At 39.7% G+C, this 17,935-nt stretch overlaps 2 protein-coding genes across 3 annotated transcripts in view; one reads left to right on the top strand and one right to left on the bottom strand.

The window, feature by feature from the left end:
• The first annotated feature begins 1,671 nt into the window (after window positions 1-1,671).
• Window positions 1,672-4,328, top strand: ier5l (immediate early response 5-like). The gene has a single exon (XM_020601102.1). The coding sequence runs from the start codon at window positions 1,817-1,819 to the stop codon at window positions 2,708-2,710; it is 894 nt and encodes a 297-aa protein (XP_020456758.1). The 5' UTR covers window positions 1,672-1,816; the 3' UTR covers window positions 2,711-4,328.
• Window positions 4,329-10,958: 6,630 nt separating this feature from the next.
• The window catches only part of ptpa (protein phosphatase 2 phosphatase activator), a 20,797-nt gene continuing 13,820 nt past the window's right edge, over window positions 10,959-17,935 (bottom strand). For both annotated transcript variants that reach the window (XM_020601045.1, XM_020601047.1), the window contains 2 exons: window positions 15,771-15,878; window positions 10,959-11,920 (listed from right to left, as the gene is read on the bottom strand). In XM_020601045.1, coding sequence (XP_020456701.1) covers window positions 11,846-11,920; window positions 15,771-15,878 — 183 coding nt within the window. In that variant the 3' untranslated portion in view covers window positions 10,959-11,845. The remainder of the gene's footprint in view (window positions 11,921-15,770; window positions 15,879-17,935) is intronic.

Raw genomic sequence — 17,935 nt, 5'->3', positions numbered from 1 at the left:
AAAGATGCAGAAACACTGAGCTGAGGGTAAGTTGGTGGTAATTCTCTGTGGATTGCTCACTACAGGTGATCACTTCCATATTACACCAGCCATTTTTCATGGCTAATATAAAAAAAACATCTTAGTGCAGCTGTAAGCATTATCCTCAAATTGCCACAGTGACACAGAGAAGGTGTGAACTCAGCAGAAGCTCCAACCACCTATGTAAAAGATGATCTGACATTATATTTCAGGAGAGAAGTTGGAGCAGTCTGAGTGTGGTCCTGTGCAGCTGGAGATTTTTTGGAGCCACCATCTAGTGGCCATTAGTGGCACTCAATCAGTTTGCAACCATGGCTGTGCTTGTGTGCATTCACTGCATCCAAAAATAAAACTTCTCCCTCCAAAAAATGACACAGGACAAGCTTTGGTGACAGCTCATGTTGGTTTCATTTGTCAAGGTTTTGAGATACGTGTCTCTGAGAATTCTATAATTTTTCAGGGTTATGAGTGCCACAAATGAAATTCCAGGCAGAAATCTCAAAGACTGATATACAAAAAACTGGACAAATAAAATGAAAGCGAATATATGTTTTTGTATATTTAATTTGGGTAATATGGCCCTTTAAATAAAAAGGAAAATAACTGCTATAGTTCTCTTGTGATTTTCTTCTGAATACACAAAATTTGTAACCGGTGATTGAACCTTTTCTTAAAAGGCAGTATTGTATAATTTTCTTGTTGTTAATCCTATTCAAAGACCATATATTTTCCATATTAAGTATACATGTTGAATTTAACACTCAAAGAGCAATAAAATACTGACACAAAAAAATAACATCCTCAAACATTATTTATTGGGTTTATGAAAAGTATTTCATGCTAATTATCTTTTTTGCAATGATTTGCTTAAAGCCTGATTTATTAGTTTGTGTATGTCATGCAGTTTTGGGAAAAAAGTATTTCCATTAATATACTTTAGCTATCTTGGTCAAACATGTTCAAACTAATATTTTTCTTGTAAAATAAAATGTTGGTAATACACAACTAAATGTGCCAAAGAATGGGTGAGCATTCCTGTGGAAGCTCAGTGTTTGATTAAATGATGTTTAACTATTATTTGGCCCCAAAGAGCGGGGGGCTTTATCCTATCCTGAAATGCATATCCAATGATTTCATTACATGGGCAAAATGAGGGCCATCCTGTTGACTAAAACCCACTGGTACTGTTAAACATACCCACTTTTCTTGGAGTAACTAAGCCGGCTGTTAATGTTATCTCTGTTCAGCCACACTGGTCATTATGGTGCCATGAAACATCAGAAGACATAAGACATCATGCTAAGTTGCTTTCTACACTCTCTTCACTGCCCTGCTAATGTTCTATTTGCCTGGTTGTTTTGTTATAACATGTTACAGTGTAACACTGTGACATGTGTAGCCTACCCGGAAAAGTAACTGCTTTGGAGCAGCTGCAAGAAGTGCACTCCGGTTACACAGCCTCTGTGAAATTTGAATCATATAGAGGAACCGCCTGACGGTGATTGGTCGAGAACGGCATATTTCCAGGGCGCTTGTTTGTCACTCAGCAGATCCCAGGCAGCTGATCGGCTCGCCCTGAAGAGGGCGGACCTTCTGTCTGACTATATACATATACTGGTTTCAGGGCATCTGCAAATGATTGCTGGCTTTCACAGGGAGGTGGATCGTTGTGTCCAATGTTTCTCCATAGAGGTGACTTAAACCTTTCTCCTCAAACAAAACGGTTCCAGCTAGAGCTGAGAGTTGGTGTTCCTCTCCCCGAGAGGAGCGGGAGGTGGATCAGGGGAACACAATAATGATCAGCACCATGGAATGCGCAGTGGACGCGCAAAGCCTGATCTCCATGTCCTTAATGAAGATCCACAATTCCAGGACGCAGAGAGGGGGAATCAAGCTGCACAAAAACCTGCTTGTCTCTTATGTGCTGAGGAACGCAAGGCAGGTCTACATCAAGGAGAAATACGCGGAGATCTACAGGATGCAGCAGTACGAGGAGGTGATGACGGTCTGCAACGAAATCCAAGAGCTCAACCCGCTGGATTTGGACGCAGAGGACACCGACGACGAGGAGCAGACGCGGGCAGCCTGCTGCGGCGAAGAGGCGAGTCTGTGCGACGCTGCATGCCAAAGAGGCGCAGCGCAACCAGAGGCGCACGCCCGGACAGCGAGCGCTCTCCTCAGCGGCTGTCCTATCGAGGACGGCGGCAAAGAACCGGAGCCGTCCGACTACCGAAGCTGCTGTATGGAGGCGTCCCCTCTGTCCCACTTTGACCAGTTTCCAGCGCTGCAAGACAGACATTGCAATAAAACGACAGTGTTGGATTTGGACACGCATGTGGTGACCACGGTGGAGAACGGTTATCTCTACCAGGACTGCTGCTGTGACGCGCTCCAGTGCGGCCAGGGCGCGCAGTCCCCGGCCAAGAAACGGAAGGTTGAATTCGGTTGCTGCATATCCGAGGTGGAGGAAATATCTGATTTTACAGCTGCTCGCAAAAGGGCGAAACGCGAGGACTGTTCTTACTCCAACCCGGAATACACAGACACTTCCAACATCTCAAACCTGATCTCCATCTTCGGCTCGGGGTTTTCAGGGCTGCTGAGCAGACAGACGGACTTGGAACAGATCTGTAGCAAACAGGCGTTGGCCAGCCTTGGAGCATGGACCCGGGCGATTGTGGCATTTTGAATCAAACACTTTATTTCACTGAAGACCGGGGTCAGTTGTAACACGTTTCCCCACAAAATATTAGTAAACAAAAGCCAAGATCCGTTTTCTACTGCCAGCTTTTGCACTGTTCTAGGCATAGTACGGAATATGTATATCAAACGTTCCTATTCCAAGAAACTTTCAGCAAATGCTCTGTAGAGACCATTTAAGAAGACCACAGGGTGATTGTGATTGTCCCTGATAATATTTATGTGGAAAAAAGTTTCTGAAACCTTCCAGAAATATTCTTTTAATAAATCAAGCCAGAACTTTCTTGGAAAGTAAATGACATGGCATTTGGAAGCATTCCAAATTAAGTGGGAAATGCTCTTTAACATCTTTCTTATGTGCAAATAGCAGATAAATATATGTAGGATGTGTAAGTTTATGAGTTAATATCTGATATATCAAAATTAGGCAAATTCTGAACTACATTTAAAAAACGTCGCCAATGTTCTTTATTCAATATGTTAAATAATAACAATTAATTTTAAGCTAAATACGTTTTAGCATGTGTTACAACTGACCCCACAGTATCAGCCATGGTAAAATATTGTGCTAAAATCACAGCAACTCTGGCATAAGCTAATCTCAGTAGCTTGTAGTTTCTCACACAGATGTAACAAAAACAGTGTTTCAATGTGTTAAAGAGTTGAATTAATCAAAAATGATACCTCAAAGCACACCTTTGTCTTAAAAATCTAAAACATATGTGACTGTGGTCAGTCGCTATAGGCGACATCACTCACACTTGCTTCTGATTGGAAGAAATGTAGGTGTTACAACTGGACCCGGTCTCTCCTATAATGTCTAAATTGACTTTATTTTTGCAAGAAAAAGAAAAGCTATTTAAAAAATTAACAATTTATTGACAATAATTTCAACAGGGCGAGGAATGAGGTTCATGCCATAAGAATCATGTTTCCTGTTTTCAGAATCCAAGATACATGTCTAAAGAAACCTTTGGTGACTTAAATCTGATGAAATAGATTGAATTTTGTTGCCTTAACACACTACTGCTAGCTATTGTCATACCTGAAAATACATTGAAAGTGACTGAATGTCTTTGCTGTCTCTTCTGTCCTGGGCCGAGGAGCTTTGTGGGAAAACACCACCTCCTGTTGCAAATGGGACTTGCACATTCGGAGCAATTTGTTGTCATGTGTTAACACCTTTGAGGTACATGGACTCTGAACCAGCTCATATCATTTGATGGGGTGCCAACAATTCGACTGTGTAACACTTTTTGGGCTATTACTGTCATTATCCTCCACCTCCACTCTGAGTTTGTGATAGTAAACACTCTGGGTCATTTTGGCAGTCCTCTCTTGGTCATGGTTGTTGCTCGAAGCCTTCATGGCAATTCATAACTCCAACCTGTTCTTGGTTTTGTGAGTTTTACTTTGTTTTGTAAAAGAATGATCTTAGTCCTTAGTCCTTTTGTTTTAAAAAGGCAAACTCATGATTTAGCCATAACCTGAGAATCCATGCATTAGCTTTATGAGCACTATGTGTACCAAAATAAAGAGAGTATTCAGCCATTCTCTACATATTTTGTTGTTATTCTTGTATTTTTGTGCTTAATAAATTGTAGATCACCGGGTAAAACTGTTTCAGAAAATATTTGTTTAAAAATTTATAATCTTAATAAAAAACAAAACCCTTCATTTTAACTGTTGTGTTCGTCTGTCAAATGCAGTTATGAAACTTCTTGTCACTGAGATACAGGCCTACAATCACTTATAATAGTCTGTGATCATAACACAGTGAAAAATTCCTTTGCTAGTGTTGAGCATACTAAGAAATATGAAATCATCAAGGTTTTTACAATAATAAAGTAGGTCTGCAGTTGTAAATGTTATAGAAATAAATGGACATTTTTGGGAAACAGGGATATTTGTTTTCTGTCGGAGAGTGAAATGGAGAGCTACAGCCAGCAGCCAGTTAGCTTAGCTCAGCACAAAGACTGGTTGCTTTTTGGTTTTAAGCAGTTGCTAGACGCTACTGGTCGCAGCTCAGGAATAGTCCAATATAGGCTACTAGCTTTCTCTTTTACCCATAACAACAAAGATGTAACATGATAATTAGTGAGCTTTAGAGGTAGTGGTGGACAGATTTATTACAGTTTGCCAAATTTCTTTTGCCCTGCTTCCAGTCTTTATGCTAAGCTAAGCTAACTGGCAGCTGGCTGTTGTATATTTTGGACAGGTATGAGAGTGATGTTTATCTTCTCATCTAACTCTCTCCCGGAAAGTGAATGTGTGTGTTTCTCAAAATATTGAACAACTGCTGGAATAAGTTGTTAACAAATAGACATTTTTTTTTAAAACGTGGCAACCTAAAAGTCATTGTTATTAATGACTTATAACTGATTTATAAATTTGAAAATAATTTAACATGAATAAAAGAATTAGATAAAACATGTAAACTCTTATAAACTGAAACCATTATCCACAGTTAATGCAATACACCCTTGTCAATACAACACTACTGACATGTCCTAATTGGTTGAAGGAGTAGTTCTTAATTAACAAACTACAGCCTGTAAAATCACACACATAGTCCAACCAACTCCTCTCTATCATAAGTTGAACATTATAAGTTAATAAAGATAGGACTTAGTGCAGGGCTGTTGTATTGGTTGCATTAGATTATACAGGGATTTTTGCTTTTTTGCTTACACTACATATAGGCTACTGCAACATTACTACATTTTAGTATATGCTACATTTGCTTCCTGCTCCAGTGACTCCACTGTATGTGACTTAGCCTACACTTCCCATCTCAACTTGGAATTCCTGCCCTAACACAACCTTGAGTCCTGTTAACTCTGCTCCGTGCCACTTGGTGGTGTTCTTCAATGTCAGCGAATGAAGATATCTGAAGGGGTGTGTATGCAGAGCAGAGCTATCACAACTGACCCTGCCTCACACTCTCCACTCACCAGCCCCCGACACCCTCCTCCTGCTCTTGCCTGGCTCGTTTTTTCTGCCTCTTGGTGTGAAGCGTCGCTCTGCCACAACACACCACATCCATCATTGCTGCCAGTTTGCTCCTCCAGCTCCGAAGGGTTTTTGTAGTCACCAGTACCTGTAGTAACTTGCAATAGGTGTTGTATTTGAAATGATGAGACACTAAACAATACATTGTGCAATTATACAAAAATGAGATACAGGATGATTTGCTATCTGATGACTTCCAGACACCATACTGCATTAAAATACTAAACCTTTGCTAGAAAATAAAGATTACAACAAAGCCTGAAACAATATCAGAAACACACCATCCCTCTCCGCTACCGACAAATGCTGTGGACAATGGTTGTGCTTCATGGTGTAGACACAGCTCCTCCATCTGGACTGGGAAAGGCTGACACCCATGGACACACACACACACAATTTTTGATTTCCTTTCTTGGCATAAGTGATATTTCCTTTATTTAATTTCCCTTATTTGCCATTTAGATATGCATCTGCACTTTTTTTTGTTTGATTTTGTCATAAAACACAAGAAAACGTACCTGGCAAGTATGTACAATAGACACAACAAGGAATACTGATTCAGTATTGTGAAACATGGATATCTGAAAGGATATTTGAAGACAATAAAAATAAATTCAAACAAAAAAAAAGAAAAATAAATAAAAAAATAAAGTTGAAGGATGACACAGAAACACTAAAAGTTAACTTGCTTCCAGAATATTTTAATTTATTTGACCAATCACTGAATTCTCTGATCAGCTGACCCACATTAGAGGATAATACCAGGTGGCGGGAGTAACATGAGGGAGGTGGGGAGTGTCGTGGTGTGTGGGGGTGCCGGGAGGAGGATAAGGAGGAGGGGAAGGCAGTAGTGGGAGGGGGCGAGGTGCAGTCTGGAGGGGGGTTAGCGGGGGCAGGGAAGCAGGGAGGCATGCTGGTGGCCTTGAGGAAATAGAGCTATTGAGAGGGGGAAGCAGACTGTGGCAGCAGAGATCACACAGGTCAGCCTGGTTGCTCAGAGGTCTGTGGGGGGAGGGCGGGGACAAACCAGGGCTCCGCTCATCATACGTGGATAAATGAGCAATTCAGATTAGAATGCTGATGATGCATCTGGATTTTTTAGCTCTATAAAGCTAGTTTAAATTTTACCTGGAGCTGTTGTCAGGGCATATGAGCATTCATTTGGAGCTGCCTTTCCAAGATTAATGAAAAACTGTCCATACATTAATTTTAAATGAAAAGATGCAGGTTATTGTAAAGTTACTATGGCCTGTTGGTGTAATTATAGGACAGTTATAGTTTCATACCTATATTTGTACATGATAAAACAAAATTAAATTAAAATCAACAAAATATAAATGAACTAGTTTGTACAAATTAAAAACAACCAACCCTGACTCTGACTGCTACATGGTATTTGATATTAAATGGGAAGTTATCTTTTGAACACTAAAACATATCAAACATATTGCAGGACTATGGTTCTTCTTACCATTGCTAACTCTGAGAGACGAGACAGTCCAAGTAACTACAAAACAGTGCTGATTTATTCCATGAATACAGGTAAAAATTAACATTACACGCTCAGGTATCTTGCACCTCCAAACTGCTCGCAGGCAGATGTAAGATGAAAGACCCTGAACCCACCAGGCCTATACATTATATCACCTCGGTTGGGCTAGCCCCATACTACACAGAAACGTCAACCGAGACGTCTCTCTTACCAGCTTTGCAGCTGGTCATAACAGTAGTCAAAACATGAAGCAAATCAATGTGTGTGTCTGTTGATTAAGTGATTAAACATCTCTAATACATAAAGTATCTATCCAATTTCTATCTGACTAAAAATACCTAACAATATGAAACAATTAACTGCAGAACCTACTTTGCTGAAATAGTTTATACCATTAAAGCTGCTCTTTGCCTCACAAATCATGCACCAACATTACTCAGTGTATATCCCATTTCCCTTAATTGCATCCATGTTTTCTTCATGTCTTTTCCTTTTGTCTTAGTCCCCCCATGTAAGATGCGAGAAAAAAATGCAAGGAAAAAATAGGCGGAGAAATGATCTGAGGAAACATGTTTTTAGAGACATGACACTTCCTCTGCTTCGATCCTTCATCTGTCACCAGCTGATTTCTGGCAAATTGACTGAATGATTTCTGATTTCTGGCAAATTGAATGTTGGTTCTAAAGACTTCTGTGAAGGATGCACTCATGTATCCTTGCTCATGGCTCCTCCAGCAGCCTCTTCACTCCTTGATCCTTGCTCCTCAGAGAAGGAATAAGATCTTAGGATGTCCTTCAGGATTTCAGGTTGAGCAAAGGAGGAGCGAGGAACAAGGAATGATCAAATAAGAAAACTGGGATTTACCCATAGTCTTACTACCCTTAGGAGTAATACCTAATTGTTATTAGTGAAGGGCAACAGACACAGACGGCTTTTGATGCACATCAAAACACCTGCACCGATTATTTTCAATGCAAGCCTATACACTGGCAGCAAACTGGATGCAATACTGTCCTGTTTGCCCAGTGTCATTGTCAGTGTCATTGTCAAATGACACTAATAATATGGTTAGACACATAAAAAGAGATTTGTATTCATGAATTTATTCCCCCATTGCATGCTGGGAGAGTTCTCAACACAACAACCTCACATAACTGCAATCACAGCACTCAGCCAATCATTTGAATAATGTATATTTTATACATTGTGCACCGTGCACCGTTAGTCAAGATACCTTTAACACAGCTTACCAAATCAGTCATCAAACTGCATTTAAAGAAGCAAGACTTGGTCTACCATACAAACTAAGCCAATGTTTGTCACTATTATGATATATCTATAGAAGTGTTATCTCACTTTCTTTTAGTGGTAAATAGCAATATTAAAATCAATTACCAAAATTGTTCTTGCACAACTCTTTATATTATGACTAAACTAATGCCTAACTGAGGGGTCATGAGATGACTGATGGGAGAAGAAAGAAGAAAAACAAAGTTCTTATACACAAATTTGTATTCACTTTTCTTTTCTATAATTTTAGATTTCTTTTTTGTAAAACGTTGTGTAATTTTTAGCCTTGAACAATTAGTTGTGTGGAATCATTCAGAGGACATATCACTCTTTAGTGGAACTGCTAACAACTAGACTTTATAAACATTTCAAAAGAGAGTCCCAATACATTGTTTTTAATAAACTTTTTATGTAGAATCTTGATCATGGAATGTACCTATAGCTTTGAGATTAACTCAGTGGAGTCAAAAGTAACATGCCCCTCTGAAATGGTCTGGAGTAAAAGTAAAAAGTGGCTTCAAATGGAAATATTCAAGTACTACAACCTTTACTTACAGTAAGTGTACATACTGTGGTTCCTTTCCACCTCTGCTCTCCACCATCTGAAGTCTACAGCCGCATCCCATTTCAGAAGCTGCCTCCACTTAAGCTCATGTTTCTAACTGACATGTCAGAACAGGTCGATGCAGCTGTCCCATTCCAAACATTCTTCCAAATGAGGCCAGCAAATTCAACCTTTTCTCCTCAGTTCTGTACCCTACATCCATCACATGCACTCACTTGTGAATAGTAAATTCAGGCATTTGTCCATAGCTCATTGTCAGCAATTTCCACATTCAGAATCCAGGAAAATGTTCAGTAAACCTCAGAGGTAAACAGGTTGTGTGCTACCCTGACTCTACTTTAGTTGTGAATTTTTCACTTCAACTTGATGTGTAATTGACAAACTATTATTTAAATTTCTGCAGCATAATTGCTTAACTGCAGAGCTAATAGTACCACACATAACAGTATTGTGTTTTCAAGTCCACTAAGTTGATTGCAAGAACATATGAAATTGATTAGTTGAATATGCTGAGAGACTGTTGCTCTAACAACCAGCACATTGTATTGAGCAACATGTTCAGGCTGTTAAGCAGAACAAGCGACTCCACCGCTCTCAGCTTGGCAATCCAACATCCTGTATGCAAGGGGAATTCCACCTCAGTCCTCAAGAGCACTGGTGGTAGTTTTTTTTTTTTTAAGGCTTGTTGTACAGTTTTTGAATTGTACATGTGAAATGAAGCCCTGATACTCCTGTTAACCACATCATCCTTCACATGAAGTATCCTGACTCATGCAATATTCAGTACTTTTTCCCTTCATCTCAGAATCCATCTGCCTCAGTGTTGGGTTCATCTGTGGGTCACAGGAAAGAGTATTTCCAATGAAACATTTGGCCTCATACAGCAAACACTCGTTTGAACGGATTTGTTCTTCAGTGAAACATAAAGGCCATTTAGATGAATTTCTCACTCCGATAGCTGACTCGTCTCTGTAGATTTTATTTTATCCCTGTCTACTAGGTCCATGTATGTCATGAGGACTGCTTTACTTTAGAGAGGTTTCTTTAACACCTAAATTCATGTACCTGAAGGCGCTCTTTTTTTATATTTGTCACAGCACAGCTCTGACGACATGTCAATGGCAGCTTTATTATTGTCCAATTGCTTCAAGTCCTCTAGATGACCACTGACACTGCTACATTTATTATGTGCCTCTTTGTAACATTTTTGTGAATGAAAAACAGTGACTATATACATAGCTTGGGGTGGGGGGTCAGTGCTAAAGATCACATTTACAAACATCTAATTAATGATGATTGGTTGCAAACAAATGAGGATGTTTGACTAAGACAGTTTGTTTAAGAGAGCTTGTTAAATCTGACTTGGAGCGCTTGATCTGACAACCAGAGAAAAGTAACAGAGCAGTTGAATGACAACATCAAAATGTTCCAACATGGGGCCAATCGGATCTTTTTAAAAAGACTTTTAAATTTAAAGATATAACCAACTATGGATGATCACCCAAAACGAAGCTTACGTGATGCAGCTGAATGAGGATGAAAGGATTTTTTTTTATGCAACATGCAGAATTTTTGGGATTATAGCAGCTTTCAAATATGGAGCTGTCATTAAAGCAGGACCGGGGTAGCCACAGTTGGACAATTTCAAGTTGCATGTTTTTTAAGTCATGCATTTTGCATTAATACTTTAATGTAACAACAGAAACTGAGAACAAATGTCATGTAAAATTGGGGTGGGGAGCCAAATAAATGTATTAATGAAATTTAAGTTATATTTGAAATGTGCAGATGAAACATTCAGACTTTAACAATGCAGTCATTTTAAGATGGAGTCAACTGGAGAATAACTACAAAAGTTTGCCTAGATGAGGAAAAAGATTTGCACAGCACAGCCACAAGAATTTATTCAAGTATGGTTTGTTAATTTACAGTGTTTACCATAGCTGAAGCGATAAACTAAAAAGGTTAAATTAACTTTAGGTCTAGGGCGAGTTGGGACCACGACGTTTGGTCATACACTACTGACAGTGAGTAGCAACGAACGGACTTGAACTAAAACTTACCATGAGTGAGTTCATGTCAAGATACTGAGTGACTTAAAGAAATTAGGGTGAATGAACTTCTGTACATAACATTTTGGATGAGCTGTCATTTAAATACCCAGTCCTTTAATTGGAGCAAGTCCCTGAACTACCAGACATTATAAGAACACAGTTATTTCTTATTAAATTATTAAGGTGATGTACACGTTGAGAAAAAGTGGTCAATGAAAATATGCAACATTTGCATCACTAATTAAAATATCTGGCCTTATAAGCTAAACCAAGAATATAACAAAGTGTAGTAGTAATTATGACAAAAGACTGAAGAACTCGCATAAAGTCTGATTTGTATCACCCCACGCTGAAGGACCCTTCTGCTCATGAGAATCCAAACTTTGAGGTAAATTCAAGCATTAAGTATCAATGAGCACACGCCTAAAAACATCCTTTCATCTATCAAATAGGAGCCCGTTTCATACTCTATTCATTATAAATAAAATGAAGAAAATATAAAAATCCAAGCTCCAAAATCACAATCATAACATGCTCTGCCTTGACCTGTGGATGCCTTTCTAAGCTTTCATGACCCACGTGCACGTGTGGGAATGCGCGTCAGACTACATGTGGTTGATCTTTGCTACTGTTGTATTTGCACATGAGGATGCCAGAGAAAGGTCGGGATTTTGGTCATTCCATCATATGCCCGGCGTTCCTCCATGAGAGTCAAGGCTTCACTGGCTGGATGGACAGCAGGCTACCGAATTTGAAGTGCTGGATCACAGGGAACTTCTCCAAACACTGGAAATAGGAAGAGAGAGGGATCTTTAGAAAAATGATAAGCAACAAATAATAAACACAAACAAAACCCAGCCAAGCACTTAAAAGATGACTGATGCCTCCGTTATGTTTCAAAGGCATTTTTTGTTCTGTGGTTGTATTTCATTTCCTTCAGTAGTTTTCAGTGAAGACAAAAAAAGCTCTCGAAGCTAATGAGCTTTCTGACTGCTTGCTAACTGTCAGTATAGAAGAAGCCCCACAAAGTCATATTTGTATCACCTCTCTGTGAATGAGCCTACTGCTCATTTCAAACTGATTAGCCACTAGCCCCTTTGAGACACGGCACCAGTGAACTTGTGGGCTACATGTGGCAGTTGCTTTTTTTGGGTGTTCAGACACAGCTGCTGTATGGGGAGTTCTGGGCAAGGCTTTGTTCAAACATAGGGCCTATCAAGGTACAGCCACAATATTCATGCAACATCTGACATCACTTGAGACACAAAGCAACACTGGCAGGATGAGCCGTTTGTGGATTTTTAGGTTGGACCAATTTCCAGCCATTCTGCATTAGCTCAAGTCGCTAAACCTTGTCTTCTCTGTACCAGTTCAAAATAAACACTGGATATACCAGAGTTTACATACGCCATGTCCTACTTGATGCCGATTTGTTTAAATGTTGCATCTTACAGTCACCATCCTGAGCACGCTTTTACTGGCAATTTGAACACTTCAGTTCAGACATGTAGCCACACAGAAAGTAGACTGCTATTGGACCAAGTCTGCCCAGGTATACACTTTGCCAGCTACTCAGGGCTTTGTTCAGGCATTACTCCTAGACATGAAATAGCAGGTAAACTGTTGGGTAGGAGTGCATATCTCAAAAGGGGCTACTGTCAAACAAACCAGGTTTCCAACTCAAACCCAGAGACTTCACCTTGACCTAAAGAGTGTTAGAATTTTTCTGCCCACTGGTCTCTCACTCTGAACGTGCTCAAAATGGCTGTGGACCAGCCCAGCAGCAGCTCTTTGTGCATACTGACATGGACCCAGTTTCGAGGAGCAGGGGGAACTGAAATCTTGTGCAGTCTGTGGTAACAATATCGGTCATGATCAACAGATCTGGGGTGGAAAACAAGCCTCAGTGAACATTTGTCAGAACACTTCATCAGTGGTAAATCCGTAAAGCCAGCAAACAGTGACCGGTCAGAAATATACTTTTGATGCAAAAACAAACAACAAAGGCCTTTATAGTTTTTCATGTGCCTGTCGGTAAAAACAGGAAACCGGACTCTTAAAAAAAGTGTATCCACATAAGTTGGTTAACAGAGCTGAATAGCAAACTTTATTAAATCATTTGTGCTTTGTATCTTAAATGGCTTCACTATGTCACATGAACTTTAAATTACTTTTACCATTTTCCCAGTTTTACTTTACTGTTTTTGATATTTGCTCTACTGGCAACAAACACCATAAAAAAATAAAAAAACAAAAACACCCAAAACCATGAATGCATCCTGCAGACAAGTACTGTGTGTGTATCCAAAGCCTGATCCAACTTATTCCTCTGTGTCATAGAGCTCCAGTGTTGTCCAGCAACTATTAAAAACAAATCAATCAGCAACTGGGTGACTTGGTTCTTCATAACCATGAACACACACACACACACACACACGTTTATTTTGACTCAGTGCCACAGACACCATCCTGGTGCCCCAAATACTCACTAGAGCTGCAAATGTGGATTCATCTACCACTGAAAATAGTCCCCAACAAATGCAGTTTTCTTCAGTTTGGGTAATGTTTGCTGAAAACTACAGTGTCCAGCAATTTGAGGGAATTATGTAGCTGTTTTTTTTAAATGCAACTATATTTTGAGCTGTTTTTAAATACATCATCAATAGGACAGAACTGAAAGCCAGAGACAGTAGGTAAGTCAAGAGTCATTTTTTTGGTTTGGAGTGCTAATGTGAATAAAAACTGTGACCAAATTAATTAGTCAACATTTTTGCCCAGGAAGACCTCCACATGTCAAGAAGAAATTGAGATTCTACAATCACGGACAATACTGTTGGTGAAAAATAGGTCACTAAAGTGGAGTTAAAAAATACAACGCAACGGCAAAAGTGGGGCTTGGTTGTTTTAAATTTTAGGTTGTTTTTTTTCCATTTAATGAATTTGAAATATGATGGTGCCCAGAGAAAAAGTGACTGTAGTATTGTTGGGAGAGAAGCCCTGTAGCTACAGATGGGAAGATGCTCACAAGCCTGCAGAAAACACCTCCAGCAGCACCACAGTAAGCGAGGGAACCTAGCGTTAAGATGTTAAATAACGTTACAAGCATTTTAAGGCAACAACTAAAAGCAGTGGTTTAATGTTATCGGTAGATCATAAAAAGGACATTACTATACTTCTTCCAGATTAGGGTTTGTCCTCACTGAAAAGTCAGTAGCCCTTTTAGCTAAGCTAGCTAACCTGCTGAAGGCAAGTTTGTTAAACATGCCATCCATGCCAGAGCACACACACACAATGCCATCGCATTTGATAGTCTTTAGTCAACATAAAACTGACTCAGTGTGGTTGCCTAAATATGCCTAATACTACAATTAAATCAAAAGCTGATGAAATTAACAAATTCAATTAACTTTACCAATAAAAAAAAACAGCAGCATCCTAATTCTATGAATGTGTTTTCCGTTTCCTATGCTGTTAATTTATAAACAAGACATACTGTACTTTACAAGTCCATTTACCATCGCTTCCCTGAGCATGTTTGTCACTTAATGCCCTTTCACTTTGTTTCACACTGCCGAGAGTGTCCCAGAATCAAGCTCGCTCTCAGACAGAAAATGGTGGACTCGGCTCTTTCTAGGCCTTGTAGGCCTACAACTCTCTGCCTGAACCCTGTGTGGGGCCAGGAAAAGGGAGAGAGGAATGCAAGTCTGCTGATGGTTGCTCCAGGCTTGGAGGAAGGTCGGGACAGAGGGAGGGGAGGATTTAATGAAGGGAACGGCAGAGGAGGAGAAGCGGGAAGAGGAGGGGGAGGCAGACAGCTTGGCCCCTCAGCTCTTTGGGAAGACTCACAGGCTGCTCTGGAAAACACAGGATGTGGGCAGGCGGGAGAGAACGGGCTCAGACATCCCCCCAAACCCCACCCTTAACCGCCCACACACAAATCCATTCTCTCCATTCCAAACTTAACCCTTTCCTGCCTCTCTACCCACAGAACAAGTCAGTAAGGCAGTTGGCTTTCTACAGTAACCTGATTTCATAAATGTCATGTACACAAGAAGACAGCTCCTATAATCAGGGCAAAGAATTACAAGAAATCCAATTGGTTGAGCTACATTTTTGTTTCCAGTTCCAGTTTTCTTTGCTATGTTTAGCCTGACTGGGTGTTTTACTGGCTTTCTTTGGGTATGTAGTTCAAAGCCTTCACAGGGAAAATATCAGACAGCAGTGCAGAGTGAGCAAAGCAGACATGCTTAAATGTAGCAATGCCTCTTGTATCTAAACTGAAAGAATTAATTCCAACTTGAAACTGAAGTTCACAGTCAAACAGCTCCAAGCAGGAACAAAAATTTTCTTCAAGCTTTCAACTTTGGTGAAATCTACAAAAAAAAAAATGCACAGTTGAAAAATTGCAAAGGAAACTATGAAGATTTAGATTTGTTTTCTTTTCTATTTGTGCAGTAGATATTTTGTGGTTTTCTATTGAGTTGCAATCTGTCCTTTTAACTTGGTGCCTTTTTTGGTGAATTGATGCTTTAAAACCTGCATGTACTATTCTACAACTAACTATTTAATGGACAGATTATACACTGAAAAGCTGGCATGATTAGTGGGAATGAGAGAGAGAATGAAGCAGGCGTACCTCGGCCTTGTACATTCTGATCAGGCCCTGGTTGACTTTGGACCAAGAAGGAACAGCACTGATGTTCCACAGCTGGTTGGAGTGTTCAGCAAATGGACCCGTCTTCATCTAGAGAACAGAAGGACAAAGACAAGGCAAAAGAGGGACAAGTGAGATACATCCAGTGGAAGTCATTCAGACAGGACTTGAACTTAATGATAAAGCTCCAATAAATAAATAAATATTATACACCGAATTTCACACAGCTGAGAGTTGAAGGATATCGATATAAAGAATATCCACTGTTCAATATCAGCAGGCACCGTTTGTGCTTAAGCTTCAGTCACAAAGTGATGCTCAATAACGAGCTTAAATTTATAGCATATAAACGTTTTGTCCTTGTGAAACATCAAAGTGATGTGTCCAAAGTCAGTTTTTAAGAGGATCAAACCTTCAGTGGGCTGAAAAAGTAGCTTTAAAAACTTGAGTTTCTTCATGATGAAGTTTTGAGCTGCATGAGGTTAGTCAGTTACAGCACACTACAATTACGTCTTTTATTCATGGCAGAAAAGAACCGAATGTGTGGAAAATACCACGCTTATTGACTGCAGGACTGATTTGAGACATTTCATACAGTTTTACACATCGAAAATGGGTCACCAGTGATTCTCAAAGTAGATAAGATGAATTCAAGCTGATTGAAGCTACTTCATTCTATTCACAAAGAAATGAAAAACTTTTCATATCTATCTTGAAAACCTTTTTTTATATCACTTTTGGTGCAGTTTTGAAAAGCACAACTAGTCCTGCCAGAGAATGTGAGAAATGTAGCAGTGGTGATAATGAAGGAAGTGTACACAGTTGAGTTGTCCTGTCAAGGATCAGATCCTACTGTGCATAAAGGAAGATCTTTAACTTTAAGCAGCAAAGAAAAATATTCCTAGTGTTTTATCCCACAAGCCAGGGTGAGACGACAACTGCTTTGAAACTATGTAAACGCTTAAAAAAAAAAAAGTGCCAATTTGTGGAGGCCTGAGACCTAAAAAGTAGCTAGATCAACGTTTTTATATTACCATTGGATCATACGACTACTTGTTAGTAAAAGGTCACTTGTCATGACAAATCAACAGATTCGTCACCTGCTTTCTTTTTACATTGGTTACACTTTCAGCAACATAATGAAGACCATGCAGAACAAAAGGCTAATTATTGTGCCAGCAATCACCTAAATGATAATACAGGACAAAAATGTGCAGAAAAACCTGTAAGCTTGCACTGTAAAAAAAGACGGACGAGAACAAATGTATGGAGTTATAAATATTTGACTGAAACAAGGACTATAGACTGTTTTCCCACCATTTCCCCCAAGAGGCTGAGGAACCCAAACCCAGAGGCATCAATCTAACATCGCTGGCCACCCCCCCCCACCCACCACCACGCACACATTTTCCAGGGCCTCACATGACAACATATGGGGGAAGGGCACAGAAGATGGAGGAAAGGGGGTGGACACAGCCCATATTCCCTAGAGGAAGGACTGATTCACAGCAGCATGTGGGGAAGGAAGTGACTCATGTTTAGGGCAACGCATGCACGCACACTAGAGCCTTGTGTGTGAATAAAAAAAAAAAAAGGAATCCACGTATATGAATATGAGGAAAATTCTTGGGTGCATTATGGAGTGTTGCATGCTCACAGGTTCTAAACAAAAGAGGAAAAACAAGCCTGCAGTGAAACTGAATAAGGCCAGCAACAAATCTTGGAAGCTAAGAACACCTCCGAGTCTATCATGTAAACTCTATACCACTTGCTGAAGTCATTCATTTAGATATTTAAGGCGCTATGCTACAAATATATTTGAATAGACTGATGAGATCGATTGTTTCTTAGAAAATTAATAAATCCCTACTAAACTAAATGTAAAATGGCTTTGCGGTCTAAACAAAGGGTCCACTCAAGGATGTGAAGGTAATCTCTGCAAACTGACTTGCATACAATGCTGGACTTTAAGGGGATAGAGAGCTGAATAATCCAAAATCAAGTAAGCTATGATAGTTTATTATTTGTATGGCAAAAGTCACTCAGCCCTCCTCTGTTAAAGGTATAAATGGGCCCACAAAAGAGCAATAGCTTACAGTTAGGTATTTTTTAGTCAGATAGAAATTGGTTAGATACTTGTTGTATTA

Source organism: Monopterus albus, unplaced genomic scaffold (assembly GCF_001952655.1).
Source record: "Monopterus albus unplaced genomic scaffold, M_albus_1.0 scaffold50.1, whole genome shotgun sequence".
In the NCBI taxonomy this organism is placed as follows: Eukaryota; Metazoa; Chordata; class Actinopteri; order Synbranchiformes; family Synbranchidae; genus Monopterus; species Monopterus albus.
The sequence above is the reverse complement of the archived record's forward strand: the minus strand, read 5'-3'. Positions and strand labels throughout refer to the sequence as shown.